General features: G+C 41.4%; 1 protein-coding gene across 2 annotated transcripts in view; it reads left to right on the top strand.

Annotated features, from left to right (window-relative positions):
- Positions 1–25,376, top strand: part of cpamd8 (C3 and PZP like alpha-2-macroglobulin domain containing 8) — a 45,599-nt gene that overhangs the window by 6,713 nt on the left and 13,510 nt on the right. For both annotated transcript variants that reach the window (XM_005734104.1, XM_005734105.1), the window contains 28 exons: positions 139–193; positions 405–518; positions 788–872; positions 2,445–2,553; positions 2,790–3,017; positions 3,284–3,454; positions 3,542–3,670; positions 3,782–3,980; positions 4,201–4,376; positions 5,360–5,509; positions 5,722–5,883; positions 5,990–6,132; positions 7,927–7,989; positions 8,968–9,199; positions 11,338–11,491; positions 12,542–12,657; positions 12,802–12,853; positions 12,939–13,237; positions 14,625–14,693; positions 14,781–14,937; positions 15,125–15,301; positions 16,729–16,810; positions 21,171–21,327; positions 21,609–21,683; positions 23,146–23,311; positions 24,004–24,090; positions 24,244–24,380; positions 24,529–24,684. In XM_005734104.1, the coding sequence (XP_005734161.1) occupies positions 139–193; positions 405–518; positions 788–872; positions 2,445–2,553; positions 2,790–3,017; positions 3,284–3,454; positions 3,542–3,670; positions 3,782–3,980; positions 4,201–4,376; positions 5,360–5,509; positions 5,722–5,883; positions 5,990–6,132; positions 7,927–7,989; positions 8,968–9,199; positions 11,338–11,491; positions 12,542–12,657; positions 12,802–12,853; positions 12,939–13,237; positions 14,625–14,693; positions 14,781–14,937; positions 15,125–15,301; positions 16,729–16,810; positions 21,171–21,327; positions 21,609–21,683; positions 23,146–23,311; positions 24,004–24,090; positions 24,244–24,380; positions 24,529–24,684 (3,900 nt within the window). The remainder of the gene's footprint in view (positions 1–138; positions 194–404; positions 519–787; positions 873–2,444; positions 2,554–2,789; positions 3,018–3,283; positions 3,455–3,541; positions 3,671–3,781; positions 3,981–4,200; positions 4,377–5,359; positions 5,510–5,721; positions 5,884–5,989; positions 6,133–7,926; positions 7,990–8,967; positions 9,200–11,337; positions 11,492–12,541; positions 12,658–12,801; positions 12,854–12,938; positions 13,238–14,624; positions 14,694–14,780; positions 14,938–15,124; positions 15,302–16,728; positions 16,811–21,170; positions 21,328–21,608; positions 21,684–23,145; positions 23,312–24,003; positions 24,091–24,243; positions 24,381–24,528; positions 24,685–25,376) is intronic.

Here is a 25,376-nt window from a genome sequence, read left to right as displayed (position 1 = left end):
ATAAAACTATTTATGACTTTTTCTATTGTGTGATAACAACATTCACTGAGCAACTAAACTTGTACCGCATTTTTGTTTCGGTATGTGAAGTAAAGGAATCTTAACATTGGTTTGTGACATCCTGCTTTGATCTTCCAGGATCCACGAGGATCCAGGATGGTGCAGTGGAGAGGGCTTAATTCTGTCTGCTGTGGTGAGCCGCATCATTTGCAGTATTTTTACATCATCTTTGTGTAAGCTGCACGTTTACATTTCATTGCTAGGTTGCTCTGGGGGATTGAATTAAAACACTACTTTTCTGGACTCATAATTGAAGAACGGTGATATATGATTGCTACAGTTTGGTTAATCACTATCAAGGACACAGGAATTAAATGTGTTAATTAGATTTTTGCGTCCTGTAGGGGTGGTGAACATGAGCTTTCCTCTGTCTGACCAGCCTGTGTTGGGAGATTGGTTTGTCTTCGTGGAGGTGCAGGGCCACACCTATAACAAGTCGTTTGAAGTGCAGAAATATGGTCAGGACCTACACACTGTCACACACCTGCCATTGTTTATTGAGAGCACTGTAATGAGTGTGTGTGTATGTTTTTTTTAACATTGTAGGCTCTTTTAAATGCCTGTCTTTTTATTTCAAGTTGTGTTAAAAGCATATTTACTGTTTTACTCTACTAAAATGTGTGTAGTTGTCAAATAATATATTACAAATAAACAGCAAGGCTATTGCCGTATAAGATATAACACAAGAAAAAGTTCAAAAAAAAATATTGTGCTGCCTCTCTTTCAGTGGCGCCCAAATTTGAGTTGGTGATTGATCCACCGCGCTACATCCGTGATCTGAACTTATGTGAGCAGGCCACAGTCAGGGCCAGGTAAGTCACTAAATATTCAGCGCTGTACGAAAGTGGAACAAGACTTTAACCTGGACTTGTGGAGTGTTTTCTTTTTTTCTTTGTTTACACTAATCAGCCACAGCATAAAAACCATTGACTATGGTGAAGTCATAATCTCATTCCAGTGCAGCGCTCTTCTGAGAAACGGTGGGTCCTTACGTGCGGACTTTGACACACAGCGGCTGCTAAACATTCTTGCAAAATGGGACATCTTCCCATGGTAGTAGCCTCCTCCTTTAGGGGGTGTGCTCTCATATGCCACATATCAAAAACTGCACAGGATCAGCTTAAAGGACACATTAAAGCACACAAAGTGTTGACCTGATCTCTAAACTTAACTACCAGCATGGCAGAGCAGCCATGGGGTGCACTAGAACAACCCTGGTCCACAGAGCCCACTGCCATTGTCCCGGTGCTATACATCACATGAAATCCCAGCAGGTATTGTTTCCATGCCCCCACAAGTCAGAGCAGTTTTGAAAGAATGAAGGGGACTTACTCAGTGGTAAGCAGTGTTGGTCAAGTTACTTGAAAAAAGTAATCAGTAACTAATTACTGATTACTTATTTTCAAAAGTAATTAATTACTTAGTTACTTTTTAAAAACACGATTTACAACCTGAAGAGGTGATAAAGCGATAGATCTCTCAGCCCAATTCTACTTTTTCTGCATAATCCATCATACAAAATGTAATCAAATGGAAAAGTCTCTTTTTTTTAAACTTGTTTCATTAGTTTTGATCTTTTAACTTTATGCATCAAGCAAAAATTAAATTATATGCACCATTCTCTGACTTGAAGAAATTAGTTTAACATTTAAACCTATTTTCTGCACATTCCAGCACATAAAATAAAAATATTTTTTTGTGTTTACACTCAGTCTTTCAAATAGATGCAAGTAAAACACAGCAGAAAATAAATAAAATCAAAGACTAGCGGTCCTGTTGCTCTATTTTCACCTGTAAAGCAGGAGCAGGGTAGGCGGAGGTTTACCCTGGTGCAGGTGTGCCGCGGTCAGTGGAAGAATCCGCGAGTTTCTCTGTGAGTTTCCCATTACGTCGTAGCTACTCAGTGCTTGTTTAGGGGGTTTTTTTCGGTGTAAAAAGAAGTTTTCTTCCCACGCACAATGGACACTAATGTTTTTGTCACTTTTTATGGAGTCAAACTCAAAGTAAGGTCAGTACTTCCACGCTTTAAACGCTGCACGCTCATACTCTCTCCCGCACTGGATATATGATCCACTATTGATCCGCACACAGCTGTTGTCACAAACGTCGCACTCGCTTACGTCACTGTCCTGAGACATTCTCGCAAAAAAAATCATGGTTTTAGTAAAGCAGTAACGCAGCGTTCCTATGGGAAAGTAACGGTAATCTAATTACCGTTTTTGCAATAGTAATTCCTTACTTTACTCGTTACTTGAAAAAAGTAATCAGATTACATTTCCATCTCTGATAATAGGTTATAAATGTTTTTTATTATTGTAATATTTTTTTACAATACAACAAAAAAGAACATCAATTTTACACTCTGGCATGTCACTCTTATGCAGATATACCTTTGGGAAACCCGTAACTGGGAAGTTGACAGTAAATATGACGGTGAATGGGGTCGGCTACTACCGCCATGAGATGGGCCATCCTGTCATAAAAACTATGGAGGTTAGTTTATTTAATCCCTATTCTACATGCTTTGTGAATGTATTAGAGACTTCCAAGCTGATATGGAAACAGGGTTGTTGATTGATTGTTGTTTTGTCTTCAGAGTTCCTTCAAAGTGCTACTGTTTTATGCATACACTGTAAATCATTGTTATTATCTAAGAGGTTAAGCTCCAAACCCTGACACCAAAATTATACATGTCCTGCTGTACCTGATTACATCTTTTCTGCTGTCAGATCAAAGGCTCTGCAAATTTCAGTCTGTGCGTCAAAGACATGATGCCCTTGGATGTGGCTGATCACTTCAGAGGGACTGTTAGCATTTGGGCTTCTGTGACCAGCGTAGATGGAAGCAAGCAAGCCACATTTGATGATTCCACACCAGTCCATAAACAGCTCATTGACATCAAGTACTCTAAGGATACACGCAAACAGTTCAAGCCTGGTCTGCCTTACAAAGGGAAGGTGAGGGCCCACAAAAAAGTTATTGGCACCGTGGGGGAAAAAAGAGAAGAGAAATACGAATCAGCTTGGATCTTCATCTCACTGGGATTTGCTTTGAGAAGAGCTCAAAGTATATTTATTTGTTGTGCTTTTTAAATAAAGTATGACTTTAACTGCTAGTCAGTTAGATGCTAAAGCTAAATTAAGCCTGTATTCAGCCATGTACATTACTGATTCACAAATGAGTCTGCATTTGCACACTCAGTCGTTTTCCCTCTGCTTTGTAGATCGAGGTCACCTATCCTGATGGGAGCCCTGCTGAAGGGGTAAAGGTGCGCGTTAAAGCAGAACTGACCCCGAAGGACAACGTCTATACCAGCGAGCTAATCTCCAAGGACGGTCAGGCCACCTTTGAGATCCCTTCCATCCCTGCAGCTGCTCAGTATGTCTGGCTTGAGGTCAGAACTTCCTATTGTCACGTAATATAAACAGAGTGATGCAAGAAGTAATTTGAAGCTAATCTTAATTGCATTTTCTTGACAAAGACCAAGGTGATATCCATTGAGGACAGGACAGTTGGAAACCAGTACTTGCCCAGCTACCTTTCTATCAGTAGTTGGTACTCTCCTAGCAGGTGTCACATCCAGATCCAAAGTCCCAGCACCCCGCTCAAGGTAGGTGTGACCTTTTTCGGTGGTATGAGTTTCTTGCTTAACTTTGGATGATTTAAACATGTTTCAAAACATCAGATTGTGAAGTATATTTATATCTGTCTGCATGTATAGGTTGGACAAGAGGCAGAACTGGCTCTCAAATCCACTTGTCCCTGTAACTTCACCCTGCATTACGAGGTAGCATCCAGGGGAAACATTGTCCTATCAGGCCAACAGGCAGCCAACCTGACAGCCTCCCACAGAGGAAAAAGGGCCACAGTCACCTTTGACAAGAACATTCACAGCACCCACCTGCCTCCTTCTGCTTCTGGTACTCATTTCTTCTTATTACAACTCTAACTTCACTGTCATCCAGGTAATTTTAAGAGCTAAAGTTTCACAGAATAATCCTTTGATGAATCAGCTTTTTTTTTCTTTCATTGTTGTAGTGCTTGGGAAATCAGTGTCCAAGCTTCTCAATCGTAGTGGTCTTTGACATCAGAATGCCAGATAGTTTTGGAGAAAGCACTGTCACCCTGTCACTCTGCCAGATGTTGCAGGCTCTTCCTCCCAGACTGAGATGGACAGATGTGTGTCCTACCTACGTTTTCCTGTTAGTCACAGCATGGCACCACTCAGCCGTCTGCTGGTCTACTATGTGAGGGAAAACGGTGAGGGTGTCACAGACAGTCTGCAAATCCCTGTCAAGCCCGAGTTTGAGAACCAGGTTTGGAAACAGAACTATTATAACTTAATTTATCCAGAGAAAAGTACTGCAGTTGGTACTGTTGCATATGTTTGTTACGAAAACACCAGTGTTTTTGGATATACAAAATTAAGTTTGTCTTTTCATGTTTTGTTTGGGGTTTTTTTTGCTGCTAAAATAGCGATTTATTAAAACCCGGAGAAAAGGGTGCACTCTCTGTATACACCTTGGAGCTGAGCCTAAGTATCCATGCACCAACCATTACACCACAGTGTAATGTCTGTAAACAAACAGCTGTGTTGGCTTGGGAGAGATCCCCAGTTCCTGCCTGCATTAGGTGGAGTTAACTCCCTGAAGTATTTACAGCTCTCTGGTATGCCCTTACAACACTAAGTGTGTGTGTGTGTTGTGCGTATGTGTGCCGGAGGAGGGGGTTGTGAGGGCAGGATGAGACAGCGGCCGCACAGGCCGCAGGCAGATAGGTGGGGTCATGACAGGAGAGGATGACAGGTTACAGAATGGTGAAAGGAGGGCAGCGGAACCGATTAACGGTGTTAATTTGTGATTTTGTGCTGGTGAGAAATAGTTCTGATGTGTGAAAGCTGACTCTGGCCATCCCTCCCTCTTTCAAAGGCTGTAGTTTTCCACTCTCAGTCAGAGCTTTCCAAAGTTTGCTGCTTAGAATTGTCGGACTGATATTATTCCGAATGCCACTGAGGATCTGCCAGCTAGTGCTGAAATTATTTAGTTTTTTAGCTGACAGTTTGATATTTGATATTGACATTTTGATAGATATTTCAGATTTTTCTCTTTCATGAGGGAAACATTCAGTCTTCTGGTTCAAGTTTTATGTTCAAGTGAGCAATTTGAAGACATCTCTGTGAACCTTTTCAGTAAATTTATAACCGTACAGTCTTACAAATTCACAATTCTGTGGAGCGGAAATGTGTTAAATGCACCTTGTTTATGCAGAATGCACTTATGTGTCATGTTTTGGATTGCAGGTATCTATTTCTATGTCGACCAATGAGTCCATGCCGGGGGACTCGGTGACCCTGCGCGTTCGGGCTCAGAGGGGATCCTGTGTTTGCGTGGCCACTGTAGATAAGAGTCTTTACCTGCTGAAGCCCGACTTTCAACTGAGTCCTGAAAAGGTTGGTCATATTTATAGATTATGGTGATATTACACTTTAATAAACAGTCGATTAAAGCGTTCTGTAACTTAAAATCGCTTTATAGTATAGATCTAGAGAGCTGGTTTAAATTACTTTCTTAGATCGTAGTTTTTAGGATGTTACCTGCTGTATTTTTGTAAATAACTTTACTTTTACTGTAACTTTATATAAATATGTTTTTCACTCTGCAGGTGTTTAAAGAGCTGGCAGAGTTTGATGTTTCAGACACTTTCAACATTCCTAAAGATGACGGACACTTCTGGTGGCCTGGGCTGACGGCAAAAAGACGGAGGCGGTCCTCTGTGTTCCCATGGCACTGGGACATCACTAAGGACGCGCGCTTTGCTTTTACAGTGAGAACATACACTTAGTGAAAGAGCTCAGCTAGTGCTGTCACTGGGTTAAAAGGTAATCGTACTAGTGCGTGCAGATGTTTACTTCTCTCTATATTTAATACAGGAAACGGGACTGGTTGTGATGACAGATATGGTGAGTTTAAACCATCGGCAGAGTGGGGGCATGTACACAGATGAAGCTGTTCCTGCCTTTCAACCGCACACCTCTACCTTGGTGGCTGCTATGCCCTCCCGCCCCACAAACAGGTACAGGATGTTCTTTATAGGTGTCCAAGGCTGTCCACTGGGCATCAGCAAACTCTAATGATCTCATACCTAAAAATGTGCAAATTGTATTATTCAACGTTTTCATAAATGGCGTGAAAGTTCTTCTTGTACCAGCCGATGTTTCTTTATATTTTACTTTTCATTTTTTTAAAGTGGTTTTGAGAAATAGTTCTCCAGGCTTTTTGAAGGACTTTTAAAGTTTCTCTTTAAGCACTGGCTGCTTTTGCATTCATTTTCATGACCATGACCATTTTTCATGGAAATGATTGTTTATGTGACGCTTAACTCTGTTGAACCATTCAAGCATAAAAAAGGATGAACCAGTCTTGTGTCTACACATAATGGGCAACTTAGCAAAAAAAGCATTTTAAATTGTATCGTTAGACACTTTGTTACTAGCAGCCCGCTGTAAAATTAAATCATTTCTTCATTTTTTTTAGTTGAATCTACAAAAATCTCTATTTGTCAGCGTTTTTGCACCATTGAGGTGATTCCTAAAGAGCTGTAGCCAAAAACTAGCGTGTCCTTAAAAAATGAGAAAATTGGACAAATCCAACAAAGACCTGACACAGGACCTAAGAGATTGATCTGGCCCTTCAACTGATCCATCTGCTGTTCACTACTGCCCGCTGTTCATCAGAATTTATCTCTGTTAAAGGGTGGCTGTCAAAGAAGCCATTGTAAAGGAAGGGAAACAGGGGAAAAGGCTGAGGTTTGCCAAAGAACTGGACTAAAAACCATTGGCAACAGGTCTCATGGAGTGATGAATCCAAAATTGGCATTTTTTGTTCAAATTGTTGTCAGTATGTATGGAGGAGGTCAGGAGAGAAATGCAGCAGTGAGTGTCTATAGCCCTCTGTAAAATACGGTAGAGGCTCTGTCAAAAACTACCATCAGATTTTGATCTGCCATGCAGTGCAGCTGGAAAGTATCTGATTGGCTGCAGCGTTATTCAAATAACATCCAAAGAAGAGCTTTGAATTTCCTTTAAGAAGCCTGGAGAACTCTTCCTCAAACATACTTAGAGAAATCAGAGGAAAGCTCATTCAAGAGATTTATTTGTTAGAACTATACAAATAATTGCATTTGTGCAAAACACATTAAATAATGTGTTTTGCACATAAATTGAAATTTGGCAGTTTTCTGGCAAGATATAAAGGAATGAGGGGTGGATCAAGACTTTTACACAGGACATTATAAATTTTAAAAACATGAATTGTAGGAAACTAGCTTATCAAATACCATACTCTATTGGTATTAAAAGCCAAACTGTGAGCCACTTGGGTGTGGTGTCATGTCATAGTCAAGGTTATTCAGTTGTTTTTGTGTATGTTGGCTCATTAACTGATAAAAACAGATGATCCTTGTCTGTTTTGGAGGTTCTTTTAAACCATTAAATTTGTGTACTTGTATGTATTACTCCACCCTCTTTAATGTCAGAGGGGAAAAGTGGTTATTATTGTTGAAGAAGATTAACTGTAATCCTTCACTGGACCACACACTGTAATATGGGCATGTACTTTACCGAAAACAAGGAATCTGAACGCAAACCCATAACAGAATAATAATTACATCAAGATCGCCCTCTTTGTTTGATTTCACATGTTAGGCCTGCATTCCCCTGTGCTACAAATACTTTTCATTTTAGTGCTGAACTTCAAACACATGATGTGACTTATCATTGTGGAATTTTAAATAGTATATTTTTCCATTATGTTGTTATTTTATTAGCTAAAGCTTTTTCACTGATGTCTTCTTGTGTTTTGGCTGTAGAGTAGAGAGGCGGAGGCGTACATTTTTCCCAGAGACTTGGGTGTGGCACTGCCTCAACGTCAGGTATTTAAATCTTTAAATAATATTTGTCTTGTGTGAGCGTGTCTGTGTGTCTGCGTTACTTGCCTCTGGCTAGATATATCAGGTGCAACAGATTGTCTATCCTTTTATGTGATTTAGTGCTTGAGAGAATAGAGAAATGGAAAAGAGAGGAGCAAATGTGGAAAAAAAATGATAGCGTGAAAAAGATACAGGAAAAATATTTACAGAGAGCAAAAAGGAGGCGAGAAATATGCGAAAAGCAGAATATAGGTAGAAGAAGAAAGGCGAGAGTAGAGCTGGAAGAAAAAAGATTGGAGAGTACTGGAAAGGAAAACGTGAACATGACAGACTCTTGGAAGAAATTTGTGAGAGGAAAGGTGCGAGGCGGTGCTGTATGCCAGACGGCCGATCTTCCATCATGCAGCAGCATCCGCCACTTCTCCCACTGGGTGTGAAATGCCTCATTCAATCTTGGAACAGACTCTTACTTTCTCAAGAGCTCCTTCCATTCATGTTTAGCCAATATAAATGAATTGCCCATAGATTTCCATATGCTTGATTCCCTTGGATGGGACTTCAGCTCTTACTAATTTCCTGTGAAGTGCAGAGCTCTGATTTTTCCTTAAAAGTATATTAAAATGGATTTTGGACGGCTTTGATCAAAAGGAAGGCTGTACATGCAGTTTTTGAAGTTTATTGTGCCCTCTTGCAGTTTGCCAAGACCAACATCCAGTGAGCGCTGCCAATAATGACTCCAGCTCATTTCTTTCAAAGAAACAGATTGGGTCAACACCTGACCGTCCCTTGAAACCGTCCATTTTAGAGTGTTTGCTGTAGTTATATTGGTGCAGATGTTGGTGTTGACACAGGTGCTAACATTAAAGTAATCTCCAGCCTTTGATCAAGCTCTTCCTTGTAGTTGATGAATTTTAATAGCTTGTCTTAAAAAGAAAATATGCTCGAATTATTTTATTCCACTGTTGTATCTCCACGTAACAGCTCTGAAACTGGGGAAGCTGAACTGCACCTGGATGCGCCGGATTCAATCACCACATGGGTGGCAGAAGTTGTTTCCCTGTCCGAGCAGAAGGGGTTGGCTTTAGGAACGAGAGCAGAGCTTCGCACCTTCAAGCGCTTCTTTGTGGACTTTACGCTGCCCTACAGCTTAATCAGAGGGGAGCAGACCAAAGTTCCCCTCACCGTCTACAACTACCTGCCTACCTGCTCTGCGGTAAGATGTTTTCTTAATGTGGCAGAAGGACAAGTCTCTGACATTAGTTCCTAGCAACTGCCTTCAAGTCCAATCTTGACATCATATTCTTTAAGACAGGACATGTCACATCTGTGCTTTTTAATCATTTATGACTTGTAAACCATCGCAGAACATATTTTTTAATACATTTTCACTAATTATAGGTTTGTATGACATGTTATGCAAACTCTTAACAGTTAGTTTTAACACTAATCCTAAAATGACTCCATCTAAACTAAGAGTCTATTAGAACATCAACAGTTAGGAACCACAATGACGTCACTGAGACGTCTCTTCCTATTTAAAGGCAGTTTTTCCTTCCCACTGTCGCCAAGTGCTTCCTTACATGGAGTCGTTGGCTTTTCTCGCTATTATCGTAGGGTCTTTAACTTACAATATAAAGCACCTTAAGATAACTGTGATTTGGTGCTGTATAACAGACCATTCTCACTCCTGAGGCGTAATATACCGACGATTTGTCACGTCCCAAGGTGTTCCATAGGAACGCGCCCGGCGTGAAAGGTGACCTTCAGCATTCTTATGCTGTGTGCTGGGTTGTGGATGAAATCCAGTAGAACGACGGTCCCGTGGTAATAGGCGTTCCAGCCATGTATTCCAGCCCTAACCATAACCTCATCCCTAACCTTAACCACCACTTTAATGACGTTAGATAGTGTTTTCCAAAGCGATTTAAGTAAAATAAACGTACATGTGTAGATTCATTCCAAACGGTTCTCCTGTTTCCTAATTTTTCCGATCTCGTAATATAGAGACGTGTTGGGTGCCCGGAAGCGTAATATACCGACGATTTGTCACCTAGCGTCAAATGTTACGCTTTGGGAGCGAGAACGTGTTGCGTATAAGTAAAAATGACATTGAAATTGTATTAAAGTGAAGAAGAGCAACCCATAATGTAGCGCCCGAAAAATTAAAAGACCACACTAGGCAAATATCTCAGTAATCTGAATTTGATAGTTAAATAACAGACGTAGGCAGACAGACAGACTGCTCACAACTCTCACTATGATCAGACCCCAGATTTGGTTAAGAAAAAGGTTTCTAAGAGGAAAAGAGAGAAGGATCATCAAAAAAGAAACTGGAGGTTTGTCAGTCAAATGAGGCATAAAGTAGGTGCTCCGTTTAGTTATTAGACAGAAGTAGGTCAACGATAAGCTGATAAAATCCATAGTCATAGAGATTTGGGAATCTTGGAACAGGATGAAACCAGCCAACACACAAATGAGTTCTCAAACCACTTCAGGACCCCTTAGAACACCTCGTTCCAGCGGATCTTTATGCAGAGCTTGTGGTTCAGACCGGATACGTCTTGGAATTTGTCCAGTCCTTCATTTTGTTCATAGCTGTGCACTAAAAATGGCACATGCCATAAATCACAGAGGATTATCCAGGTAGGAAATATTAAAATATAAGATGCAAATAACTGTGTTGATCTATTTCTTTAAATTATTATTTCTGCATGTATCAGAACTGGTTCGATATTATATACACATGCAGAACAAATATTTTCAAGTGAAATAACTTCTTCGGTAGTAAGTATAGGTTTGTAATGTGACCATGAAGAGATTAGCCTAGTATGTTTGTTTCAGCACTTACTCCGAAGAGCCCTCTAAGCTCTGTCCTGGCCTTAAATGGGTCCATCCTGCACGCCATACGGATGACATCATGATGTTTGCAGATGAGCCTGTTAAATGGCCTGTGCGTGTGCTGCCCTGATGTCATGTTAGGTGAATATGCAAACCAGAATAGCCCATCCTTTGATGTCCACCCCAGCAACATGTGATTCCTATATTTTCTGCTCAGTTATTTATGACTTGTGGCATGCGGATAAAGAACAGTTAAAAGATCCTTCTGCATTACTGAGCCCTGTGAAAATTGGACGATGAGTGGAACTTAATCCTTCAGGGAGTTTGAGAAGCATGAGTCAGTCAGCATGGAAAATTCACAGTGTGATTTAAAAAATTCGCCCTTGCTTTCAGAGCTTTGATGAAGCACGCTATATGAGGGAGGGGCGTGCCTAACAGATATGATGTCATTAAAGGCTATCAGAGGAGATCGCTTTTCTCTGATTTGTCTCTTCTTCTCCTCTCCACTCGCAGGTTCATTTAAAAGTGTCGGTTCCAGAGGGCATCAAGTTTGTTGGCCATCCTGGAAAGCTTTATCTCACCAGGAAGAAGTGTGTTGCTCCTGGAGAGGCTGCTCCTACAAATATTGTATTGTCGTTCACTGAGCTGGGATCAGTTAACATCACAGGTATCCACAGAGCTCAGTCAAATTCATAAAACTCGCTTATTATTTTATTTCTAGTACTACGTTGATAAAGTGGCAGAAATGTTTTAATTAGGAAGCCATAATTATTTTGTTGGGACACGTATATGTGAGCCACAGGGCAAAGTCAGAGGGCAATTTTTCACTTCTTCCAACTGTGGAGAAGCATCTGTGCAGCAGTGCATGCTCATGGATGGTGATTGTGTTACCAGTACTATAAAAGCACAGACCTGACAATGCCATAAAGTTCCCATTCTCTAGATCAGCCATTCTTTAGAAAAAAAGAATGATGCAAGGTTTTTGTGAATGTTACAAGATTGATTTGTGCTGACTCATGGAAATGGCCTTATTTACATTCTTTAGTGGCATGGCACTTACAAGCAACAGCAAGCTTTCACCAGGACTTTGGTCCACTCAGTGTGATTCCACACAAAAGGGCGAGCCTATGACTGAGGAAAGCTTTGCTGGCCAAGGAGCCGTGTGTGTGATCTGGTCACCCACCCAGGTTACAAATAGTCCCCTCCGGAGCGCATGTGAAAACAAAGCAGGCCAGCAGTGGGGGAGTAACCAGAGCTGCACTGTGACACTCAGTGGCATGTTGATGAGTTTGCAGGTCACTGGCGGCCAATGGGCCCCCCATGGCCCCACTCCTAGTCCACTAGCCCCTTGTGTTTCCTTCTCACTACACACACACAAAGAGACACAATTGGCACAGGGCCACATTTCCAGTGGGCTCCCCAGCAAAAGAACTGGGAATCCTTTTACAGATATGCTTGTCTTGTCTAATGTATTTTGATGTCTGGAAATTTTGCAAAACATATTTATTTGACTGCTGATCATCTCACTAAGAAACTAATTAAGGTAATTAGAAAAAAAAAGTATCCCAAATAGACTTACAGAAGTACAGATGGGAACAGGCTCACTATGCCTCATTTCTCTGGCTAAAGAAGAGCAACTGCTCAAGCCACTGTCTCTGAAGCTGCATATGGTGTCAAGAAAAACAAAATCTTAAGCTGACTTTTGTTCTGTACACAGCTCGTGCCATTGCCTTTAGTGAACCAGGCTGCTGCTCAGATGGATTCCAGATAGGCAAAATAAGTAATGACATGATCCAAGGCCAGGACTATGTCCGTAGGACTGTCCTGGTTGAGGTAAGAAAGCTGAGATTTTTCTTTAATGTTTTTTTTTAAATCTTTTAATCTTTTAATAAGAAAGAACTACTTTTTTATTGTTTGTTTTGTGTATTTCTGTAATGTTTTTCTGCATCTTTTCTCTTGCTGCCACCCTGTTTACAGCCAGAAGGCCTGCCCAGAGAATACACCTACAGTGTTTTCTTCTGTCCAAATGGTCAGTGTAAATCATTTTTAATTGATATAGCATAATGAGAATAAACTTTACAAAGTTCAAGTTTATTTTGCACTTCATTTCTCAGAGAGGATTCATATTTCTACCCCCAACAAATATGAGTATCAGTATGTGAAAAAGCCAAGCAGGATGAACCAGTTCCTGGTGGCAGTAAAGACACACAACGATGCCCATTTTGCCCTCTCTGCCAGTCCCCACGACAGCGCAGAGATGCTGGAGATCGTACTCGGGGGCAGGCAGAACACTCGTTCCTGGATTTCCGCTGGCAAAATGGGCGAGCCTCTTGTCAGCGTCCCTACGCCAGGGATCCTGTCTTGGGATGAGTTCCGCAGCTTTTGGATCAGTTGGAAGGGAGGTGTGGTACAGGTAAGAAGAGAAAGGAATCATAGATGTAACACTTCCAAATGTACGGCAGATTTGCTTCGAGGTTGTGCTCGGATGCTCTGACACAAAAAGAAGTGCGGCAGGCCATGGGGTCTGTGTGTTAGGAGAGCTGGCGCCGTTTTTACTGGTGTGCCTCTGGGTGAACTCACACTTAACAGGGGACACTGAGGGCAGTCGATGATCCATGGCCAAGGACTTGCATGGCAGTGAATGCCTGGCACACCACTTCCCGGCTCCAGTCACAGCATTAATTAGACTTGCACCATTCACCAAAGGCAGTAATTAAAAAGCCGCGTATTACTTCCCAAAGTACTTTGGGAATACGTTTATTTTCTACAACACCAATAGCGTTGGGAAATGGATGAGTTTCATGGTCTTATGGTGTAATGTGATTATGAAATTAAACTCTTATACGGGAGAGCAAGTGTGCTCTGCATGGGTCTGTGTGAGTGTTTGTTTTTGGGATTATCTGTGGGAGGTGCATGAATCACAATGGCATCACCAACAGCTGGAAGAAGGACCAGCTGGAAAGGAACTGTACCAGTAGGTTCACAAACCTATCCCATAAAAATTAAAATCTTTAACACTGTTAGCATGTTCATATGGGTTTTTATATATATATATATATGCTATGAGAGAAGTCAAAGCCATGGCTAAGAATTTTCACTTTGTACCTCTATATGTACCAGTGACAGTCTTAAAAACACAGATTCAAACAGCCAGCGTGTCTATGAAGGTACCATTATTTGGTAGTTGGTATCCTACTCTAAGCCCAACGCAGAAGTTTTCTGCTAAGACAATGGGACAATGAGAGCAAATTGAAATAGCATTGGGTTAACTTATAGCTTTATTAAACTTGCATGCAGTGTGTTGGCGCTATTGCTTGTGAGAAAAGAGAGGGGGGGTTTCTTTTCTACTTCCTGTATCCATTTTCTAAAAACTTCCCTGATGTTTTGGTTGGTTGGTTGGTGGTTAACCAGGACCAGGAGGGCACCTGCTTTGTAACACACTAGTGGAAATCCCTTATTTTATTCAGCTTGAATGGGTACCATCCAGGCAGTGCCCACTGTGGATTTGGGACCTTTTCCATCTCCTGATCGTCTGGATGGATGTTGTGTCTTGCTTTAAGTAGCAAGAGAACCCAGTTATGAGTTAGCGAGGCTTGCAGATGCAGTCAAACAATAAAGGGGTGAGGAGGGAACTGAGTTCTTGGAGCATAGTTTCAGTAACAGATTATCTGTCAGCTATCTTGGGTCTAATCTGTGCCAATGTTTTTGTTGGTATCGTCTATTATGGGACAAAAATAATGAAACATTTCAAGCAAATGCAGAATAATAATTACAAGTAATTATTCCTGCGTTCCTTCCAGGTGGGCCATGGTTTACATCCAACCAATGAATCGGTCATCCTGCGATGGGCAGGCCAATTCACAGGACAGGTTTGACACTTTTATGACATCTTTGTTCCAACTCCAGGAAATATCTTTAGAGATCATTTCTGTAAAAATACTTTTTTTCCCATCCAGGTGCGGCACATAGGCTTTTCTACAGGCTGGGGCTCAGTAGGGGAGTTCAAGATTTGGAGGAAGGAAGACTCTGATGACAACCACAATGAGGCTTTCACACTTGGAGTCCCACAAAACATGGTGCCTGGATCAGAAAGAGCTGCTGCATTTATGATTGGTAAACTGTTTTCTGGTTGGATGCTGATATATTCCATATACTATTATTACTTCCACCATTGTGTCATTTACATCTGAAAAAAAACCTATTTTAGATCATGCAATCCTCAAGCGAATGGAACTAATATACAGCACATTTTGCAGTGTCAGTAAGTGAAGTGTGTTTGTGTATCTTGCTCTAATATCAGGTGATGTTATGGGGCCAACTTTGCATAACCTGGACAAGCTCTTGAGGCTACCCTTTGGGTGTGGTGAGCAGAACATGATCCACTTTGCCCCCAATGTCTTTGTTTTGAAGTATCTGCAGAAGACCAGGCAGCTCAGCCCTGAGGTTGAAAATGAAGCAACTGACTACTTACTTCAAGGTAAAGAAACTGAATCCTAACAAATCGCTTCCTTGGATCAGATATTCAGTATTTTCTTTTCCTCGCAGGTTAAATATGACCTCCTCGCTAAGACAAGCTCTGATGGTCTCTTTAGAATTATTTTTTCATGTCCAAATGTGCTTGAGCTGTCATCAGAGTATTTAAGATAAATAATATATTAACGAGATGCTGTGTTAACTCAGTAACACCAATATGGTGATTCTTAAACATATGGATTACTTTCAGTACCACAGATTCTGCCATTTGTGCCCTCCCAAATACCCACTGATGTAAACCCAGTTAGAGACCAGCGCTTTAAACACAGGAACAAGGAAGTTATTTAAGTTCTTCAAGAGTGTGTCATGAATTTCAACAAGTCAAATCCTTTCTGGCATGAAGCTGCGCAAAGTGGCGTCATGCTCAAAGAAAGGAATGATTTCTAACAGTTTGCTGTTTTCTTAAAGTTATGCGCCATAATTGGGCTGTCTGCAATCAACAAGAATATAGTTTACCTTGAATAACGGAGTTCATTTATCAGACAAAAAGTTTTTTGGCAGCGGAGCCTTGGACTGGCTGGGATTCAAAACTTTGAATCGTAACCCGAAACATAAAGGTTTATTCAGAGTTATCAAGATTAGTCTTTGTCCCTCACAAAGATATAAAAGGAAAACTTCAACTTTAATAAATGTCGATAGGCTTTATTATTGTGCCACACAAGGACAGGTCACCCTGCACATATATGTAAATTCAAGAGTTTGCCTTTGACACTGGAGCTGACCTGAAAAAAAAATGGAAATTCCGCTACCGAGTGTCTACTGTCTTAGGTACAGCAACAAATGTTTGAATATTGGTAAATTATTATATTGTGGGCTATTTTTCTTGTTCTGAACCTGAAAACTATGCTGGATTCACCCTCTTGGAGGCAAGCACCAGAACATCTTTGCACAGTTTGCTTCATTGCATAGTTGCAAGTGAAACCACTTGACTGCATATGTAAGAACATCGAGAGCATGTCCGAGCAAACGTTCTGTTTTCCTTCATTTATTTAGTCGCAGCACACTATGCACCACAGAGCTGGGTGAAGAATCAGAAATCAATGCCAAAAGAGAATTTCAGGGATCCAAGAATACCACAAATATTATATTTTTGAAATGTATTTGAATTTTTTGGCTACCTTTTAATATACCGTGTTTAGTTTCACTGCGTTGATTCTGGTCTGCCTGATCTTCCAAGCTCACATGGGCTAGTTAACATGGTGGTGCTTCTCCTGCACATTACTTTTATTCTGTGCACATTTCTGCAGTGGTGGATAAAAACGAAAAAAATACATCCACCTCGAGATTTATCAGCAAACCTGAAAAAGATGTACATAATTTCTGCGTGTTCTTAGGAACCAACCTTTCTTACAGTACTCTCTTCTCATCCAGGCTACCAGAGACAGCTGACCTACAAGCGGCGGGATGGATCATACAGTGCTTTCGGAGAGAGGGATTCCTCTGGCAGCATGTGGTAAGTAGCTGTAGGTGTAGTTGCTGAAATGTGCACAACACATACCATCTAAGCTATGCTTGGCTGTAGCCACATTCTTCAGCTTTCAGTGGGACATAGGTTGCCGGCCAAAGCAGTAAAGTTTTTATCAAAACCTTCGTACGCTGTGCTCATATTAATCTATTCCTGTTGGTATGTTTAAATCTCTGAGTTTTTCCTTTTCGAGTGTTTACTGCATGTTTACAGTGCCTGGAGGCAGGCAGGCAGACAACCATGTTAATATTTATAAAACTCAATTCGGTTGTCTCAATGGGGAGCTCCACTGCTTGTATTTTGAGGCCCACGCAGAATGTACATACTTCTGGTTGATTTATGAACTGAGGTGGGTATTGTGATATTTAGTAGAGCTAACACCGTGAAACAGCAGGTTACATAAATGACAGAGAATCATAAACAAACTGCATAATTGGATCCCTGAGGTAGGCAAAGTTGTCAAGATTTATTTGCAATTAATCAGGGTTCATATCCGTAGCGCTGAGTGGACCCATGCTGCTTTGGCCCCACAAACAAGCTCTTAATGCCACTATTGGAGACAGTGTTATAAGTTGTCTGGAGCCACTTTACCAAAAAGGTTTTACCTTTTTTTGACATGGTCTAGAAAATAGAAATGGTGCATGTCTCCTTATGACTCACTACCTGGGTGTAATTGGTAACATTAAACCGCTGCTGAAAGCTTGAACTCTTCCCCTGATGACTGTGAGAGGATATGAGGATGTAACCAGCAGCGGTTTGGAGTTTTCCTTGGCACCCAGGGTAACAAGTGTGGGCTGTGGGCACAACACAGATGGACACAGATGGTGAACATTCAGTAAAACTGCATCAGACACTTTATGAATCCATCAACAACATGTTTGCATCCAAAACAAGCCCAGCTTTTGCTTCAGACTCCGGGTTCATGAGCAGAGCACTGCTTTACTGCCTGCTTAAAAGCAGCTGTAATGCAGTGTTAATGTATCCCAGGATGTGAAAATGTATCAGTATGGAAATTGACAGGGTTTAATGAAAATACAGAGCAGAATGACACAGGCTGGCAATAATGGTTAGGTGTGTAGCGCTAATGATCTCTGATGCCAAGGCCGTTAACAGTTCACAAACTGGGCTGAACGTTCGCTGACTTGATGTTGTGCAAAAGTAGAGAAACGCTGGCAAAGAAAGAAATTATGAGATGTGTTTCTGACCCTTTACCTCTTTCATTCTTATGGTGATAAGAATTAAAAGACCAATATTTTGCAAATACAAAAATATAGAGATAGAAGAAGCAAGTGATGACTTCACCCAGTCATTCGCACTGGAGCTGAGTTTAAGCTGAGTGCAGGGCTGTCAAAAATAAAGCCCGGGGACCAGAATCGGCTCGGTAAAGACTCCAGTCCAGCCCAGCTTTGGAAAATGTAAAGTAGGGCCTAAATTTTCAACTTTTATCTTAACTTTTAGAATTTTTTTTCTAATGATAAAGACATTCCCATGGCCATTCTTACTACACTGAAGTAATTAAGTAATAGTTAACAATTAAAGGACCGAAAAGTTCTCCTATAGAAATTTCATTTTTTTACAGTGTCCACAGTTAAAACAATAAATAGGGCATTCCTTAGAATTAACAGACACCTGGGCAATGAGAAGCCACATCTTTTTCTGTAATTTTACACATTTCCTTTTTCCAATTCTTACCCCAAAGAGTTGTGCTGACAGACATTTTTCATTTACTTCAAGCAGAATTTCTTTATCATGCAGAAAAACTGAGACATACAATTGAATTTGCACTTCTTTTTCTTATATTAAGATATCTCCAAGATTAAACATGCATTTTAACCTCTATACACTGACAGAAAGGAGAGTTTCACTGATCCGACCCACATCAAAGTGATTTGTATTCGGCCCACAATGTAAAATGACTTCGACATCCCTGGCCTAGAGATTCGCTTTATGGTCCACACCATCTCTTCTGGTTGGAGCCAGGATCTTCCAAATATGGGAAGGGAGCTAGAGCAGACGAGTGACACATGATCCTGACTGGGGTGCATAGCTAATGTGTACACATTGTACTTAATGCCAAAATTGCCTTGTCAGTCTCTCTAGACCAGGCATGTCTTTTAAGCCAACCACGCCCCTAGAAATACCTCCTTTCAGGCCTGATATTTGCTTCATATTGGAATTAATTTCAAGATGATCACCAGCACACCGAATCGTATGAAGTGGGTTTAGCGAATGACATCACACGGACTTGTGGAACCAATTTACAGACTTACTATTTAATGAGAGAGGTTGACTCATTTTCATTTGGGGTCTATTGAAGGCAGAGATTCCTGTTTTGTTTTGTTTTTTTTAAGCCAGCACCTGGTGATGTTGTACTTTAAAGTACTTCTGGATTGTCTTCAATTTAAGATGTGAAGCCCGTTCACTGACAACATCAGTTTCCCCTCACTTAATCCCTAATGTGACCTTTTACCCCTAAAAGTAATTGAAGCCTTGAACTTCATTTTAAACTAGAGGTATGAATTCACTATTCGGATACAATTACAAGATTTTTACATTCCCCCTGCACAATATTTTTAATATTCCAGGCAGACAGTAAATAAAACTTCAGAGTGAAGGCTGTCTTGCAAACTGCAATAAGCCTTCAAATTGTCTCGTATTCTTTAATTTTAGCTAAAAGAATAAAGCAAAGTTGTAGTAAATCAAAATGTGCTTTAAAAACTTGTTGCTTTTTCCTTATATAATTATCCTTAATAATAGGGTTTAGTTTTTGGCTCTACGTGTTGAGACCGGCATGTCATTTGTGTCTCGACCCAAAGATTGATCTGACAGCATTAGCAGGGTTACAGGCTGAATACCTGAGATTAAAAGAACTGATACACACTGCTGTATTAACTTAATATCTGTTTCCATTCCTGTGCCAAACCTGTATGTCAGTGTTTGTGTTGTCGCTTGCCTTCTATTTGCAGATGTGTTGTAAAATATGTTTTAAAGTAAAGCCATTTACTGTGTTAACTATATGATATATATGGGTGAATCCAGGCTCGTTACAGTAACGATAAGCACTTTCTCTGAATCCACCTCGTAAAATTCTCCTTAACGCTTATCAACCTCAGCTTTATCATGGAGCACACCCATGTATTGTCTCAGAAAAGTCCTTTAGCTCTGACGGGGCTGAATAAGTGTAGCTCATAGAGAGGATTTGGATGTGTGGAGTCAGAAAACAGGAGAAACAATAAGTGAAGGCGAGAGTCGTGAGATGGTGACCTTAGTCGTGGGGTGAGTGGTGGAAGTGAGCTTGTCTACTGCTTCCTTCCTTCTCCAAGCTAAATCATATTTACATTTTCCAGTACCTTTCCCTGAAGCCTAACATTTAAAGTCAGTGACACAATATCGCTTAACATTATAAAAATTCCAGCGGACTTGTGGCTTCAGCCCTAGTTTTGTCTCTGGGGAGGAATAATCCAGGTTCCAACCACGGAAGATTTAATGTTTTTGGTTTATGAGTGCAAAGATCTTTTTTTCCAGTTCATCCCCTCTGGTACTCTTTTCTTGGAGTGTGATCTCACTTACAAGCTGCGTTGAGAAACTAGAGTGTGACCTGTTTGTTTATTCCGTTATTTCTCTCTTGTGTTTCTTTCTCTTTGTTGTAAACAGCTTACCTCATCCTGTGAGTCTCTTTTGGTAAGGGGGTGCTGTAATGGAATGTCTTGCTGTCACTGAGCAGTTGTTGGCCAGAGACTGCTGCTTTCTACCAGTACCGGGAGGTCTGTTGTTTATGGATGCGTGTATGTTTATTAGCTCAGCCGTGTCCCCCGGGGCTGACCTTAGCCTTTCTCCATTTCTCCCCTGGTTCTTCTCCACTGTGGCCCACTAAAGCCACAGCTCATAAACTCTCAGTTGCACTCCCAGGCCAACTGGATTCCCAACCTTCGTTCCTGATATTCATGTTTGTGTAAGTTTCGGAATGCTTTCGGGGAATCTTCGAATCACAACCAGAAACATACTTGATTGGCCCGTGTGCAATTTCACATTCCCAAGAGCACAGCTGCCGCATCCTGTAGCACTGATCAAACCCTGCCGCACCCATCTGCTCCCCTCCTTACTTCCTTGCTTTTTTCCATTTCATCAGCTCCATCTATACATACCAGTCCTCTTGGAAAACAACATCCTAACATTTATGGACGTCTCTATCAGCCCCTCTTCCCATTTGTTGACAGATAGAAAGAGTGTGGAAAAACGTCTCAGTCCACTGAAATAGTGATTCCATATGTTGTCAGAGATCTTTGATATCTTTTCCTTTCCCTTACTCGTCTTTTTTTCTCTCACCTCCATCTGTCCTTCCTCTAAGGTTGACAGCATTTGTGCTGAAGTCCTTTGCCGAGTCTCAAGGCTTCATCTACATCGACCCCGATGAGCTTCATGCAGCCAAGTCTTGGCTCATCAAGCATCAGGGAGATGACGGCTCCTTCCCCGCTATGGGACGCATCCTCAACAAAGACCTGCAGGTAGGGCTGTGTCTGCATAGATGTGAGGTGACAGATGTTTAATTTTCTGTGCTTGCAAAGCAGGAACGGGTGTAAGAAGTAGATTGGATAGACAAGATGGATAATGGCATTGATTGAGAGGGCAATAATCACATAAATTTACAGCATGAACCTGGTGTCAGACTTCTTAGCTAAAGGATTTCTGGACCGATGAATACATTTAAAGTTTAACTATATTTATACTGCAGAGAAATGAGAGCCGAGATGTTATTAAGTGAAAACATGTCTGGTTTTGACCACAGGGAGGAATCCATGGGAAGATTTCACTTACAGCTTATGTGGTAGCAGCTCTGTTGGAGACAGGGATGACCACAGAGGTAAGCAGGCCAGCAGCACTGAATGACACTGCAGACTATTTATTCCTCTCGCTTCACAGTTGCTCCTCAGGGGCAAACGAAATAGTGTTGAATTAGGCAGGCCTAAACAAACCCACTAAAACATGCTAAAGTTTCTCATTTTGACTAATACGTCACGTAAAATCAACGCAGTGGTGTAAAATTTGATTCATGGTTTCATCCAGTCTCAAAGTGAGGTGCTTTACTTAATAAAACATACCTGCTCTATACTCCTAAAGTCCTTCCTCGCAGCCTGGGTCGTGTGTGGACGTATCGCTGCATTCCTCATAGTTGTGAAGATGGATGTGTTGGCAGTCCGCCTACTCAAATTTGTTATGCCCCAGTGCTGCTAATGTACCGTCTTATCACGTTTAGGACTACTTCAAAAGTTTCAGGCTGATGTGCAGAGACATTTGATTCCCATGAAAGACACCTCTGTTGCATTGCTCTCTTTCTGCCATCTGTTTTTTCCCTTTGTCCCTCCGCTTTGCTCTCTTTTTTTCCCACCTTGCTTTTTCTTTATTCTCCTACTAGTAGCCGCCCTCGATAAATAAACATTAGTGTTCACTAAAAGAAATGGAAAAGTTAGGAAAAGAGTCTTCTATGATTGTCCTCAGCGTGTGCTGGAAATTCCTTAAACATGAAAGCCTCCAAACCTCAGATTGTTTTTGTCTTTGCTCACCAATCGTCCAGATAGTTGACTCTTTATTTAGCATTTCCTCCGCCTGGCTCCTCTCCACCCATCTGTCTTTCCCCCCTTCCTCTTCTATCTCTCCCAGAAGGTTTCTTCAGAGAATCTGTGCTTTTACAACTGATAAAAACCAAAAAGGTATCCTTCACTTCAAAGCAGTACACCCCCCTCACCCCCCTTCAATTTCACTTAATTAAAAGATGACTGCTGCAATTACAGTGAGTGGCTCTGGAGGCCTATCATCGCATGGATGAGAGGGAAGGTCACGTCTGCATGAGATGAAAGTCACTCTCAACTTTTTAATGGCTAAAATGAGTGTTTATTCAATAACTACTGTCGTGTTTTTGGACAGAGCAGCCTCTAAAAAACATTAGGTTGGTGATGATTTTGTGTGTGTGTGTTTGCATTGGGGACACGGGATTAAAAGTGTAGCAGTAGTTTCAATAAGTAAAAGCTATATCTGATGATCCTGGGATATAGAATTGCACAAACAGACCAAATCACTATAACCCACTCTGTTATTTGCAATGTGAACTATAGAGATTTTGTCGCAATGTTAACAGCGCATTAAATGTGAAATGTAAATTTCTGCTTCACCCATGAACAGCGGACATCAGCTATTAGATATGAAATGTGCTTGTATCAAGGCATACAAATTCTAGATTCTAGAAAAATGTCTCTCTGCCACATTTTGTAAACTTTTGATCACACGTTCATCTGTGTTTGCCCTGTGGTCTTTCTTGTCTGGTCCAGGAAGAGAAAGTGGCAGTGGCTAAAGCCAAGGACTTTCTGGAAGGGAACACATACACTGCTGATGATCCTTACACTACCGCTCTGTCTGCATATGCCTTGGCGCTGCTACGCAGTCCTTATGCCCCGCTGGCCTTGCGCCGCCTCAACCACATGGCTATCACCCAAGGTACCACTATGAGCAATACTGTTAGTAGTAGTAGTATTTTAAATCAGAACTTAACCAGGAAAATTGAATCAAGTATTTTTTGTAACCACGACAATATTGCACGTTAAAATGTAGAGATTTAGATCTTCTTTGGTCAAATCTTTGTAGCAAAACAAAAGTATTACTGGTTTATATTTACAGCTTCCTGCTCACAATTTGAACAAGCAGTCAGGCCCAAACTATAGGAGAGCAGCTACTTTAAAACCAGCTGCTGCAGTATTCAGCAGCAGTTCGCTCCACCCCTCCCTTTCCCCTTGTCTTTCTTATCTTATTGTTGATTTCCTTTGGCCATTTCCTTGTCTTCCTCTTGCCTGAAACGTTCTGCAAGTTTGGCAGATTTAACAACGTTGCAGGCGTCAGGGGGAGTGGGGCTCTTCCTTGATAGCAATAATTTTATTCCCCAGGTACAGTAAAGGCATAGGGTGGGGTAGCAAAAGGATAATCAGGATAACGATCCATGAAATATCTAGCATAGTTAGTGAGCCCACAGTGAGCTAATGTGTTGAACTTTGCTTGTTTCACTTTGTCTTTGGGCTGGCACCGTCCCCATTCTGGTGTGGATGTTTTCTTTTAGTTTTTATCAAAGGAGATTGATGGAAGGAGCGGTGAGTCGTTGCCCCTGCCTGTCTGTTTCACCTGGTTTGTCTTTATAGATGGACTAACCCACTGGAGTTTAACTGGGAGCACAATGACAGATGAAGACACTTTCATGGGCTTCAGTGATGGCCTCGCTCAGTCAGGTATATTGTACATCTGCAGAATAGCTCCTGCCTGTGTAAGATAATGCAAAGGAGGTGACAGCACAGTACTATACACTAGCTTTGAATTAGCCTCTGTCAATAAAAACACACTGAGAAAATATACTGCCCTTCAAAATCAGTTTTTATTTGTAGTGGTATCAGCAGAAGTGGAGATGACTGCGTATGGTCTTTTGACCTACACGCTGCTGGGGGATGTGGCATCTGCCCTACCCGTCGTCAAATGGCTCTCCCAGCAAAGGAATGCCTTGGGTGGCTTCTCCTCCACACAGGTACCTCTGTTTTTCTTTTCTGTATTTTGTTGTAGATTAAATTAACTATAAGTAATAAATGACAGCAAACTGTCTTTCAGTGTTATGGACAGTTACTACTAAAGTATAAATTGTTAACTTGGTGCTTCTTGAAAACCCCCTGTGCCAGGACACATGTGTGGCTCTGCATGCTTTGTCGGAGTATGCCATCCTGTCTTATGTCGGAGGGGTAAACCTCACTATCTCACTGGCCTCCACCAACCTTGACTTCCAGGAGACCTTTGAACTCAATAGGGACAACAAGAAGCTCCTCCAGAGTGCCAAGGTAACCTGAATACATGGTCTAGTTTAATGTCAAGGCTGTTCAGCGTTTTTGCACACAGGTCATGAAGGAAAATGAAGACGTTGTCCTTACGCACATGTACCACACAGCAGGATATACACACATCTAGTTTAGGCTAGCGTGGTCACACACACAACACCCACTCGGTCGCTGTGAATCCTTCTGACAATAAACAAGCTATCCTCATGTGGGAGCAACAAAGGACGAACTCTGCAATATTTAATGTCTTGAAAAGTCTAAACTGCAGTGTGGTGTGTGAAGATGACCTAATTTGACAGCGCTTTATCAAAAATGAAATCCCTTAATCATTACCAGTACTTGAGGCGGTAAATCCTCCTTAAGAGAACCCAGTGCACTTTAATGCAGTTTAGGAGCTGTGATTGATGAGCAGTTATGTACCAGAGCCACACACCGGTATTAAACATTAATCCCCGTTTCCGTGTTCAACTGTGCAGTAGCCAGGACCTTTTGATACTGCCAAACCATACCAGGCTTAACTGGGCCGGATTTCCCAAAAGCACCTTGTTGGTCTGTTGATTTAATAACTGGATTTATTACAAACCTGACAGCTTGGGCATGAACTACCTTGGCCAGAGCACTGTGGTGTCAGGTCAGCACTACTGTGTGTGTGTGTGTGTGTGTGTGTGTGTGTGTGTGTGTGTGTGTGTGTGTGT

Source organism: Pundamilia nyererei, unplaced genomic scaffold (genome assembly GCF_000239375.1).
Source record: "Pundamilia nyererei isolate P.nyererei 1_Seehausen unplaced genomic scaffold, PunNye1.0 scaffold00056, whole genome shotgun sequence".
Lineage (NCBI taxonomy): Eukaryota > Metazoa > Chordata > Actinopteri > Cichliformes > Cichlidae > Pundamilia > Pundamilia nyererei.
Note: the sequence above shows the minus strand (reverse complement) of the source record. Positions and strands in the feature narration are given on the sequence as shown.